At 39.1% G+C, this 13,661-nt stretch overlaps 1 protein-coding gene across 1 annotated transcript in view; it reads left to right on the forward strand.

Annotated features, from left to right (window-relative positions):
• opn7b (opsin 7, group member b) overlaps positions 1–13,273 on the forward strand; it is a 159,211-nt gene extending 145,938 nt beyond the window's left edge. The window contains exons 4-6 of the mRNA XM_034087613.1: positions 4,215–4,342; positions 10,093–10,427; positions 12,776–13,273. Of these exons, the coding sequence (XP_033943504.1) occupies positions 4,215–4,342; positions 10,093–10,427; positions 12,776–13,273 (961 nt within the window). The remainder of the gene's footprint in view (positions 1–4,214; positions 4,343–10,092; positions 10,428–12,775) is intronic.
• Positions 13,274–13,661: the final 388 nt, after the last annotated feature.

Genomic DNA, 13,661 nt, shown 5'->3' on the forward strand with positions numbered 1-13,661 from the left:
CAGTGTAGTCGATCGGTACTGATCTGCCGTTTTGATACCAAGCTCCCTCAGAATTTCTCGGTACTGGTCACGCAATGATTTCACAAGGAATCCTGACAGGTCATGGAATAGAGGAGCCTCCAGCTCTTCCACAAGGCGACTAAATGCAACAGCATAAAGATTCAGCCTTGGCTTTCCAGAATGAACACGCTGAGCCTTGAAGTTGTTCATGCATGGTTTGTGGTAGGCTATATCATTGGCAACCATGTCATGACCTTGCCCAATCAGTCTCAGCAATATGTCATCTCTGCCCAGCTTATTTGCTTTCAACTCAATGGTCATTTGACTGTTTTTTGTTGAGACCTTAGAGGTTGGTTCCTTTCCCCGCAGCCATTGCTTATTGCAGATGACACATCTCTTTTTGGCTTCAAATGTTTTAGTGTTTCGCCTGGTGAACCTGACTGTATGTTGTGAGGAGCTACATCCTGGACCAGCCAAATGTTCTGCTCTTGCACTCACATCAGCAAGACGTTTCTTCTCAACATATTGGTAGCTCTTCTTATTTAAGTACCAATTTCGACATTTCCGGTGCCACTTTGGTGTTCTGTCTTCAAACCATTTTTCTTCTGCAGAAGCATGGTGCAGTCTATGAAAGACCTCGTCTTGTCTAGCATTCATGGCTTTTATAAACTTTGAAATTGTTGATGGATTAATACAGTACAGGTCTATCGTAGAGTGTTCTTGACATATAAGACACTTTTTGTTGTCAGAGGTTTTGTCTTCACAGCTCTTCTTACATGGTTCATGCTTCAGCGCCATAGCAATGTCTGCCACACGTTTCTTCGGCTGGCTTGTCATCTTGCTACAGGCAGGAACATACAAACAGATTACTATTTTGACAGGCCAATACCACTGTAATAATTAAGTAGTGGGTACAATTGACTGATTACAATAGAACGTTTATAAAAATTACAATATTTTAAGCATATGCAGTACAGTCTGTCTTAATGTACTCACTATATCCTTTCCTCTTGCTACTTAACCTCTTAAACACAGGGCCTATTTTTCAGGCCTCGGGCTCAAAAATGACATGCCCAGAATGAATGAGTATGTTTCACAACAAAAAGGGGTATATGAATAATCTTGTTATCAAAGCAATGATACACCTCATTTCAAAGTGACACAGAGACATTGGATTAACCTTTAGCAGCGTTGTTATGCCCTTGAACACAACTTTTGAAACCTCAAAGGGAAGACATATATAGTTATGGCTCCGTAAAGTGAAGTTGTTTGTTGCTCTTTCTTGGCAGCTAGCTCAGTGAGTTTTGGTCGTACAGTGATGAGACTTATACCAATGGAATATGTAGAATCTCAGCTTTCATATGACATGTCGTTTATGCAGATAGCATGAAGTAAAACATCGCCGCTAATGTAGCGTTAGCATGTTTTCGTTTTAGACGATTTAGACGCTTGGTGTGTTGGAATTGTGTTCCGTTTATCATCTTCTGTTAGCTGAGTTTCTTCCTGTTAAGTGGGTATTCATCATTAATAGGTTGTTATATGTTAACACTGTGAAACTGATTTACAAATGATTAAAGAATTGTAGTCTACAGTAACAGTGCTGGCTAGCTAGCTAGCTAGCTAGCTTAAAATCCTCTCACTTGCTGGAAAATCTGTAAACATTGAATCAATTCAAATTAGCATCGGCAGTAAACCTTCTGTATATTAATGTAAACCCTTCAATATGTTATATAGAAATAATCTAAGTATATTTTACTCCAATCTGCCAACACTCTCACATCATTCAAACAATCCCTCAAAACTCACCTTTTCACTCTTGTCTTCAACTCCTAATCCACTAACCCCTCGCCCTTATTCCACATAGTTTAGCACTTTTTACTTTTGTTGTTATTTTTCTTCTTTACTTGCTTGTTAAGCGCTTTGAGCACCAGGAAAAGCGCAATATAAATCAAATGTATTATTATTATTATTATAATTATTACCCATTTTGAACACAGCAAACAATCCAGAGGACCACAAGTGCATTACTTGAAATAGATTTCGCTTTGGAGAGACAAAAAAGGCACAATTTCATCTAGTGACCTTATTGAGAACATGCTTAACCAAGGCATCACCTGAAAGATTATTTTCTGCTCTTTCAATAGGTTGGCTCAGTTTGTCTTTACTATGAACTGTCACAGAGATATTCAATCAGAAAGAGAATGATGGCATCTGATCCAGCCAGAATGTTTGACTTTTTTTTATATAGGGGGTTGCATTGTTTGGACCCTCACTGTAGCTTTCCAGCAGCTAGTTGACCGGGTTGTCCACCTAGGTTGTGATCCTTGAAGGTCCTAGATATCATTTCTGGTGGACAACCTTTTACAACATTCCATGTCTGATTTCCCAAAAAATGGGATTTTGCCCCCTGGGTAGTTATATTATAACACATAAAAACAATAATTCAATAACGTGCTTTAACCACTAGGCGGTACACACAAGGTACACACAGCCTTAATAACTTTGTATTATTAGTGTAGTAGGACACGTTTTATTCATGCTTTCACATAATTTTACAGCATATTGCTATACTATTTCAGACTCAGTATTTACATTCTTACATTCAAAGAAAATCAGTAATATCTTTAAAAACTACTGTCCTTTTATATCAGCTGTGCACCGTTATGGTGTAAATATAACCTATCTGTGAATTAGATCAAATGTAAAAGTCAGCCGGATTAGTGTTGATACTGCAAGGAGACGTATTGTGTGAAGAGAAATTGAAGATGTTGTTTTATTGTTGAATATATTTATGATCCACGTCAAGTATTCATTTTCTCAGTTTTTTCAAAGGTCTTCTCATCAGGGCTCTATACATAAAGAACTAAGGCAGATCTGTAATATACAATGCAGCCGAACCGTGTATTACAATGCCGTTATGTGATGACTTTCAAAGAGAAAAGCATGAACACTCGGAATTAAGTATTATTTTATTCTTTTAAAATGTTTTCCGGATTTCATATCATATAAACACCAAATCCCAGCATGCATTGCAGCTAAAACATCCAATCAGCGAGCTTAAAACCATAGCTGAGGATCTTGGGTAATCGCTCGAAATGCCTACGTCTGTTTCGTTATTTTTATTTTGAAATTCAGTTCCTGACGGACGCCAAAAAAGCCCGAGATTATGGAAATAAACCAATAAATAAAAGCAAGGATAATTGAGTGTTATTGGTGAGTAAATAACAGTGTGTTATTTTGAAAAGAATAACAAATTAGAAGGAAAAAAAGATTTAAAAAATACAGATTTCAGTATCCTGAGGCCCTGAGCCCCATTTATTTTCCTCACAGACGGCAACAAAAGTCCGAAATTATACAATTTCAAATAAAAGCAATAACTGTGGCTTGATATTGAGTAAGAACATGTTTTTATGAACCACACAGCTTCCGGTCTTCCTCGACCCGACCGGAGAAAAAGACGTGCTGCAGGCAATAGAAATACATTGCTTTTAAAATCGTGCTGTGCAACACGAAAAAAAGGGGCAAATCGTGTTGGTGAACATGAATCAATAGATTAAAAATCGTGTTGGTGAACACGAAATGCCCGAGACTGGGTTGCTACAAGCAGCAGTGCACGATTTGTGGACTTTTTTAACAGGCTACACAAAGCGCAGCCCACCTTGTTAGGGGGTTTTCCAACCATCTGCAGCTGTCATGTCAGTGCTGAAAAACAGTTATTTACCCTTTTCTGTCACAGTATTATGATGACATTTTACATTTTCCTAACAAGACATGATGGACTAAACATCAATAAGATAATTACGATTTAGATTTAAGATGCAAAACAACATTTAGGGCAAACATTATTCCAATTAGATAATCATTTACCTCCTATTTCATTATGTTTCTTTCAATATGTACTCCTAACTCACATTATTAATTCCATATTTGAGTAAATAGATGGGATGCAAATAAATAAATATCTGTAATGGATGGTGGACAGACCAACATTCTTTTGTAGTGTGGGATTGACCTCATTCCTGTAGAGGAGCATTATGTAATAAGATAACTAATACAAGAAAATAATTGCCATGATAGGTTTAAAAGGCATCACTACTCACTGCAGTTGTGTAAATAAGAGGAAAGGTGCGAAAATGTAGCACCTGCTTTTTCTCTTCACAATAAGAATGTTGCGAAAAAAAGATCCTTCAGTAACAAATGTTCTCTCCATCCAGGTGGCTGTTCAATAAGACGATCTGCACTGGCTATGCCTTCTGTGGCGTTTTGTTTGGCCTGTGCAGTCTGACCAACCTCACAGTGCTCTCCAGCGTCTGCTGGCTCAAGGTCTGCTGCCCAAACTATGGTAGGACCACCACTCTTTTTGCTTTAATTCATTATTCTATGTACAAAATAGAATCCTTAATTTAGTAAAAACAACATACCATTTCAAAGCAGAGGAATGTGCTAAAAGTACTTTAGACATACTATCATGAGTTGATTCTAGTTCTCCACTGAAGCCAAACATATTGAATCTTAAAGGGGACCTATTGTGCAAAATGCACTTTTTGATGTCTTTTATACATAAATATGTGTTCCCGGTGTGTCAGGGAACTCACAAAGTGTCAGAAAATAAAACCCTCTCTCTTTTCCTCGTACCCAAATCTCTAAAAACAGGGCTACAACGGAGCTTAATTAATTGTTTTATTAATTACAATTTGTGAGTTCATAATTTGTCTTTACTTTATCTAATGAAAGTCAGAAAAAGTTCTGCATGTCACAATCTCAGTTTTAAGCTTTCAAGTTGATCATTGAAATCAAAAGAAGCTTTAGCAATTTTACCAAGTATTTTTTTTTATCTACATCTTTGTGATGTAGGGCATCTCTCCATCAAAGCCAGGCTGTGTTGTGAGGATACAGGAAGGCAGGCTCACATCCAACAAAAAAATAACTACAACAACACAACGTATCTTACTGGAGGTGGCAGCTCAAAGACAATACAGTGCAGTTTGAACAACAGCAGAGCCGTCGGTGCTAGGAAATAATGTTCAAATTGAAAATCTAATCAAATAATGACCTTAAAATAGAGTGAAATCCAATAGTTGATTTGGAGAATCTTGCCACCACTGGTTAGTGGGTATTGAATGATAGACTGAGTGAAGGGGAGATTTACATTCAGTAGCAACATTGTGTGTGACTTGAATTGTAATTTATGCTATACAGAATTGATTAAGCAGCAGGCAGATAATTAGTGTTTAGCTTGATGATGCATACTGCACTTGTTAATTGTCACATGGATACTGTACTGTGAATTTATTCAACTGAATATACAGATGATTGCAACATTCTCAAGCAGCTCAACTTTCATTGACAGTTGATTAAGGATCCTTATCTTTTTTTATATCGTTTTTGAAAATATATAGAACCGCTGATTTGCAATGGAATCTTTACCATTTACTATTGGTTGCTATAAACATTTAAATGTAATTCTTTTTTTTGTTGCTATTTGCAAATCAAACCAGCATTCCATTGTTTTAGTTCTGTGGAAATGTTATAATTTCTCACACTTGGCCACAATTCCTATTCCTAATTAAAAATGAATTAAAGAACATGGAAAATGCAGTATAACCAAATTAGTATCAACAGTAGACTGTATATAATTACATTTCATACAGAAAAAACATAATGAATTCTCTTTATGGCCATGTTCTGGGAATGGATGCACTGCTGAACTACAGATGCTTCACTCCAGGAGTCTTCCACCTGGAGTGCAGACATCATGGGATGTTCCCATTGATATGCTTCACACATTCACACTCGCCCATACACACTGCAGGGGTACAAAGACTGGAGCCAATCTGACACATACAGGGGTGTTGAATTGACTTTTTTAAGGTTAGGTTTCAATTTATTTTTTGTTTGATTTATTTTATTTTTTTATTTATAATCCCTGCACTGAAAGCTATATCCTTAAAGTCTTCATTCCTCAAGATCAACAGACAACATTTGATGTTATGCCAGTTATGACAACTGTTGTTTATTTAAAAAGGCTCATCTACATGATATTGAGCTAACTTATCCACCATAAATGTTATGTAATATTTGACCAGGGCACCAACTGTGGAGTGCACAAAAAACAACAAAAAGAGCCATTAGATTGCAAAGGGGTATATTAAAAGAAAATAGGCACCCAATCACAGTTACATTTTTATATTTTCACAGCGTCAGTCTGACTTAATGACAGGAAAATGCATTCATCAAGTTCTAACAACATGAAAGTAATTTTCAGAATGTAGGATGGTTCTATTTATTGTCAGGAAGTAGCACTGTTTATCTCTCTTGGATAAAATTGTATTATTGAATTTGACCAAATTAGTGCAAACTATAAATAGGGAAATTACAATGCTATTATGATAATTGATTCACTTTAATTTAGTGCGCTGAAGGCATAATAAATACAACATTGGCGCTGTGGTACAAGTCAAACTTAGCTCGATATTAAACAGATCTGATGCTAGAAAATGTAGCCCACCACCCAGCCGCCTCCACTGTGAGGTTTATTCCAGACTCCAGTGGTTTCAACAAATGCTGGTAATAGGACCAAAAAAGTGCTTCTCTTCTCTTTTTTCCAGAGAATCTATAATACGAAGCATAAAACCCAAGGGACTATAAGCCTCACAAATAAAAGTGTTTGAAATGCAAAGTAGAATACATAATAAAGCCTTTATGAGACTTCCCTTGCAGTAATGTATGAACATTACATACACACCAATAAAACATTCCGTCCTCTTGTTTCTAAATTAGCGTATACTCTTAAAAACTAGAATACATTAATTTGTATTGCTTTTGAAGCAAAAGCTGAATCGTGTGTTAAGTGTAAAGCCTTGAACAAAAATAACTATCAAGTTAGGAGCACAACAAAGTCAAAGCATAATCTTCCAAAATTAAAAGAGTTGGTTCATAAGGACAACACAGGTATTGTAGGGTGCTTTGAATAATTATAAAAAATAAACATGTGGTGGAGGGACTGTGTTTTTGGAGAACAAAAAAGTATGTTAGAAGATTGAGTTACTGAGGGTGAGGAGAGGAGAGTAAAAACCATGATAACAGTTATGGGCTGTTGACACAAGGTTCAGTTTCCACGTCTGGAGTTATTATGTCGAGCTTATGCCGTCAAATTCAACACGGGCAACTGTATCAGTTGTCAAAGGACAATAAACTGTGGTTTACTTGGATTGAAGGTTTGGGTCTTCTGAATTTTGTATTTAGAAACGCTGACATTTTTGGAAAAATGAAATAGTCGTGCAACTAAAACCGTATGTGATATTGCTGAAATATTTTTTAACAAAGCACTAAAGAACATGCTCCAAGGTGCAGCTGAAGAAACAAACACTTGGCAGAAGAGATGAAGCATTCGGTAGAAGGGTCTTATCTTGTATAATTGTTTGTCACAGCTTACCTTTTATGAGTATTGCTATTCCTATAGAACTCCTGAAGACAAACAATTTAGCCCCCACTTGGGGATCCAACAGCAATATTAAGGTATTGGGTTTAAATTGAAGCCACCAATGAATGCTAATGAACTGGTCAGCACTCGATCGAAGTCCATCACACAAAGAGCTAAGGATGTGACTCTGACACATTCTCATACTCAAAATAAGTGGGTCTAATGACAAAAGAGAGGTGACAAATGAAGAGGGGATCTGGAAAAATTCCAATTCCATTTAATTCAAATTCATAGACTGACTGGTTTCTCCTTGTGTAATAGAAACCTGGATTAATCAATGAATACTCAATACAGCCCAAAAGAGGGGGGGGGGGGGAAGCTATAAAACATGTATACAGTAACTATCTCCAAATACATCTTCAAGGACACACAAATCCTATATACTGGGTTTTTATCAGGTTTGAAATTGACCTTATCACTGTAAAGTTGTAATCTAAAAATGTCAGTCCTGGTTGATTTGGCTAAATCCATTTTATAATAAAAAAATTAAAATAGTTTTGTCGGTTAAACAATTCAGTTGTAAAGCATGAACATTAAATATTTCCATCTGCATTAGCAGTTACGTAACTCGGCCCTTTTACAGTGAAAAGAGAGTGAGCCATCAATGAGATAAAAGCTGAATAACGCTCATGTATAATTGTCTGAGTTCTCAATCCAGTGCAGAAATGGCATTATCTGGCACTAACCATAAAAATAACATAAAAAGTACAAAATTATGAATTTATATCAACATGGGTAATGCAGGGATAATTCCAAGTAAAATTGTTCCAAAAATAGGATTACGTTTCACTATTTTATCTCACAGTTGGCTCCAAACTCCACATGTGTTGTGCCACAGCAACCCCTGACCTCATGTGAATTCACACCTAAAGGCATTACAAGTTTGGGGAAAATAGCACAGCTGGTGTTGTGTCATAGTTGTATCATCACATACATTGGTGTCGTTTGAAAAACCTCCCGATACTGATACATCCCTTGTGAAAACCTACTCACACTAGTTTGAAGGCTTTTGTTCGATATTGAGTTCAGCCATACATGAAAAAACTCAGGTTGAATACAACATGTTCCACCCGAATAACTGGAGAGTCTGATTGTTATGTCCCCCTCTAGGGGGATTGGTATAATTATAAAGGGTTTATTTTAAATAGCCGGGTAAACAAAATGGCAGGCATGCAGCCTGGAACAAACAAAAAGGCCAAAAGGGCACAGGTTGATAAATAACCAACAAAAGGAGGACTCTAAAAAAAGGAGTCTAATCGCATACAGGGAAAATAAATACTAAACAAAACCTCACTTTAAAAGTGGTACAACTAACAAAGGCTAAGGTAGAGGACAACAGTCAAACAATACTAAACTAATCTAAGCACATCTAATCACAACAATACTGACAAACACAGACCACACGAGTTAAACACTGTTAACAGCTTTGCACACAAACTAGCAACCAGCGAGAGGCATCCGCTCACACAGCAGAGCCTCCAGAGTGATGATTGTCCCCGGGCTTTGTAGTCATCTCCAGCAGGTGTGCGCCGGCTGTGCGCTGCGATTGGAGTGCGTCGGGCCCGGCGTGCTCCAATCACAATCTTCAGGGGGCGGACCAGGAGATGGCAGCCAATCACGTCAGGGAAATCGCACAGCTCATTTACATACAACACAGATTAGCACAGTAAAGACGACCCGGAAGGCAGCAGCCGTAACACTGATCAATGAATGGATGCTTCACATTAGATAAAAGCTGTCTGTAATGGCTAGAGCCATACTGTTCAGTGAGAGCCACAAGACTTAATCACCACCCCTCACCCTTAGCTTGAAGGGTAAGAAGGGCTGACATCCAACTGAAGAGGCTGTGTGGTACCGTAGATAAGGCTTCCTGTGTTCTCCTTATTGATTCCACACTGAAGAAATCCTTGTCTGACTCAATCAGAGTAGACAGTTCAGTGTTTTCCATGGATCGCTTTGTACACATTCTGGCACGAGAGAAAAGACAATCAGGTGCTCAACCACTAATCAAAATCTCGCAAGTTCTCCGTATGCATGAGAATAAATCAGCAAGTTCTGACAACGTTTGCTAATATAATACGAGTTATAGCGTGCATAGGGAAATATAGTCTACATTTTCAAATGTCTTTTCTTTGGCCTCTTAATAAACATGCTGTCTGGCAACTATCCATACACACAGAACCGTCTGTGTTTGGGTCCCCCTCTGGCATTATGGAAATTGCCAACCTCACATGTCCATTCCCGGCGGTCTCAACTGTTATCCATGTTGTCTACAGTATAAAACAGTAGTTCATTTTTTTTGTCAAAATAACATAATAATAATAATAATAATGAATGAATGTATGAATGAATAATATCCATTCTAGGAAATCCCTATCTAGTTGATCATCAACTTTTGTACAATTTCCTCCTCCCCTTTTCCTCCTATTTTTCCTCCTCGCTCATTGCCTGTTGTCAGCATCAGGTAACCAGGACTAATATGCTTTAATAGCATATGGTTGCTATGCTGTTGTTTCTGTATCCTTCCTTTATGTCCTCATCTGTCAGTAATCACTCCCCAAACTCTCCCTCCTATACCTCTATCTCTACACTGCTATGTTCTTCCTCAGGTAATAAGTTCTCCTACTGCCATGCCTCCATGCTGGTTGCTGGGGTCTGGTGCTACGCTGGAGTGTTTGCTGTCGGTCCCCTGTCAGGCTGGGGAGAATACGGGCCCGAGCCTTACGGTACAGCATGCTGCATCAACTGGGAAGCTCCAGGCAGAAGCTTTGCAGCTATGAGCTACATCATATGCCTTTTCTTCTTCTGCTACATTGTGCCCAGCACTGTCATTTTCCTATCCTACACATTCATACTAATGACCGTCCGGGGCTCCCGCCAGGCTGTGCAGCAGCACATGCCCCCGCAGAATAAGATCAGCAATGCACAAACACTTATAATCAAGGTAAGTACAATTTCCAACATACTTCAACTTATGTAAATACATATCCACTAGGGGTGTAACGGTTCACAAACATTTCGGTTCGGTACGTACCTCGGTTTTCGGTACAGCAGAAAGGGCAGATCTGCAATGTCTCCTGCTGTGGAGAACACCCTCTCGCTAGGGACAGAGGTAGCAGATACAGCCATGTAGCGCTTTGCTAACATGGCACTGAACTTTTTGCGAGTGGTAGAGGCTTAAATGCTAGTGGGAGTTGTGTTTGCACTTCAGTCATTTTTATTTTGGTACCGGTGATATTCACATTCGCGTTATGCCTTTTCAAATGAGTGTGCAAGTTTGAAGTATTGCCAGCCGCGTAATCAATTTTAGTTGACAACACAAAGCCGACAAACAGCTTTGGTTCGGTCCACCTGTCTTTGTCCGTCATCCTTGTACGTAACTGCTACGAGACTTCAGTGATGCTGGAGGATCTTCGAGCTCAATCTTATCTGCGTTCGACATTTCGACAGTTCCCCAAACTACTGACTACATTTGAACACATCCCTGTGACCAGGGGCCTCATGTATAACGCTGTGCGTAGGATTCACGTGGGAAGGTTGCTTACGTAATAGAAATCCGAAAAATAGGTAGGCCTACATACATTTTCCGACATTTTCCGATTCACCGAACATTGCGTACCGGTGAGGAAAGTGCCTACGGTACTTCCTACGCCGGTTTCCCTTTATAAATCACAATTGACTCGAAATGCGGTGCAGCTTTTGCGGGCTTCACGTAACACCCATATTTGCCTATAAATAGTCAAAGAAACGCCCATTCATTCTGACTGACTTTATGAAGAAGATCGCAGGAAATGACAACAGAACAGCTAAAAAATACATCTCACACCATGTCAGATTTTGGTTATTTTTGGGAGGTCGAGATAAATCATATTGTTTGGTGGATGCAGTTTGAACCAGAGTAGCAGCATGGAGGTCGGATCGTCACCAAAATAAATAAATAAGTGGTCCGAAAAAGGTTCATGACAAAATAAATACACATAGCCTTCCTCAGGCAGTGTGTTTGTACCGGGGACAGGAGACACCCCCTTGATGAGAAACTGTAAGAAATGATCGGGGAATCCCTCCGGAGTGGAGTCATGACGACTGGATCTGAATTATGTTTTTGTATTTGGTGGTGTGTGTCCCAGCTGTCGATCAACTGTGCGCAGCGTCTCCACTGCAGCCTGTGACAGGAGACACCCCCTTGATGAGAAACTGTAAGAAATGATCGGGGAATCCCTCCGGAGTGGAGTCATGACGACTGGATCTGAATTATGTTTTTGTATTTGGTGGTGTGTGTCCCAGCTGTCGATCAACTGTGCGCAGCGTCTCCACTGCAGCCTGTGCATCTCAACCCCCCCTCCCCGCAGCAACTCTATATCCACCAGTTAGAGGAAATACAACCAATGTGTTGTGTTATATTAGCTGTACAATTTACCACATATGGTGTTCTTAGTTTCCATACCTCCTGTGTTTTACGAGCGACTAAACATGATAGTATATAAAACCATGCTCGTATCTACAACCTATAGAAATGCAAAACGGCGTCAGTTTAGACGTAACTCTGTCCTCCTGCTTACCGCATCATTTATGAGAAAACATTTCATAACATTAACACAACATATTCGAGGTGGTTTTCAATAACATATCCGTATTTATTTATTTCTCCAAGTTATGTTTTTGTGTGCACTGAGGAGTCTCAAACAGGCGTTTGTTAAATCATTTTAAGATTGGCTTTAATCAATTTGTGAAAATGAATTCTTCGTATATGATAAATGAGAGGTAACATTTTATTTATGGTATTATTTCCACATATTTCTCTCCATTCTTCCTTCTGCCAACGGTGTCGCAGTTTCTCGTCTCTCCCGTTTTTGTGCTTAGTGCGTACGCATGGGTTAGAGTTTGCGTGGAGGACCTCACATTTTGCCGTCAAGTTAGTATTTTATAAATCGCAAACATTGCGTAGAAACTGGCATATGCCATTTTTTGAGCGTATATCCGTTTATAAATGAGGCCCCAGCTCTCATAGTATGCCTCTCGTCCAATTAAATTACTTGGTCGCTCTATGACGCTTTGAACCCAATTTGAGCAAATTACACTGAACGCTGCGACGCAGCACCTGAGATTACTTCCAAAAAGTTTTTCTCGTTCTCAATGTTTTACGTTTAATGTTATATTCGTTCGGTACACTTCGGTACACACGCATACCGACCCAAAGGGCCCATACCGAATATTTTCGGTACGAATATGTATACCGTTACACCCCTAATATCCACATGACCCATTTATGTTGTTTATTGTGTCTCTTTTCAGCTCTCAGTGGCCGTTTGCATCGGTTTCCTGACAGCATGGAGTCCATATGCCATTGTGGCCATGTGGGCTGCATTCGGTGACGCACTCGAGGTTCCAGCCATTGCTTTCGCTTGGGCAGCTATCTTCGCCAAGTCCTCAACTCTTTACAACCCTATTGTTTATCTGGTCTTCAAGCCCAACTTCCGCAGGTCCCTTTGTCGAGATGTGGCGCTGTGCAGAAGCACACTCTGTGGATGTCAGCACAGCGCCACATCAAAGGGAACGTGCAGTCAATTCAATCACAAAGAAGAATGCAACTCCACACAGTTCTCCAATGGACTACCGGAGAACCACGGGACCACCTGCAAACACTGCGCTTGCCCTGAAGCATTCACTGGTGCCAGAGAAAACTTAACAGAATACATCCCTCAGCAGACTTTCAGGATACTTAAAAGATCAATACATAGGGAGGTGGCAGAGAGTCAGCTTTCCATTGACATGCAGAGTGACTTCCTTTAGAGAAACAAAGCAACATAGGAAAAAAGCTGAAAAAAAGACAGCAAGAATGAAGGTTGAAAGACACTAACTGCAGCAAAGAAAAAGTGAGGGCAAACAACAACATAACAATTGATGGAATCAAAAAACATTATGATTTATAAATGCCAAAGTCTGAAAACAAACGACTTTGACTTGAACATGTCAATTCAGTCTAATCAGCTTTGTCCATGTCAGAAGGCATGACTGAATAATAAACGCAGAAGAATTGGGCGAAGGACTTAAAATAACCAAATCATAAACGCTCAATAAATGCTATTTTCTTCAATATACTCTACGTTACAAAAGATAGGAAAGAAAAAACTACTTAAGGATCCATTATCGATTATACAAAATGTAGTTTCTGAAGACA

The sequence above is a fragment of the Pseudochaenichthys georgianus genome, chromosome 7 (genome assembly GCF_902827115.2).
Source record: "Pseudochaenichthys georgianus chromosome 7, fPseGeo1.2, whole genome shotgun sequence".
Taxonomy (NCBI): domain Eukaryota; kingdom Metazoa; phylum Chordata; class Actinopteri; order Perciformes; family Channichthyidae; genus Pseudochaenichthys; species Pseudochaenichthys georgianus.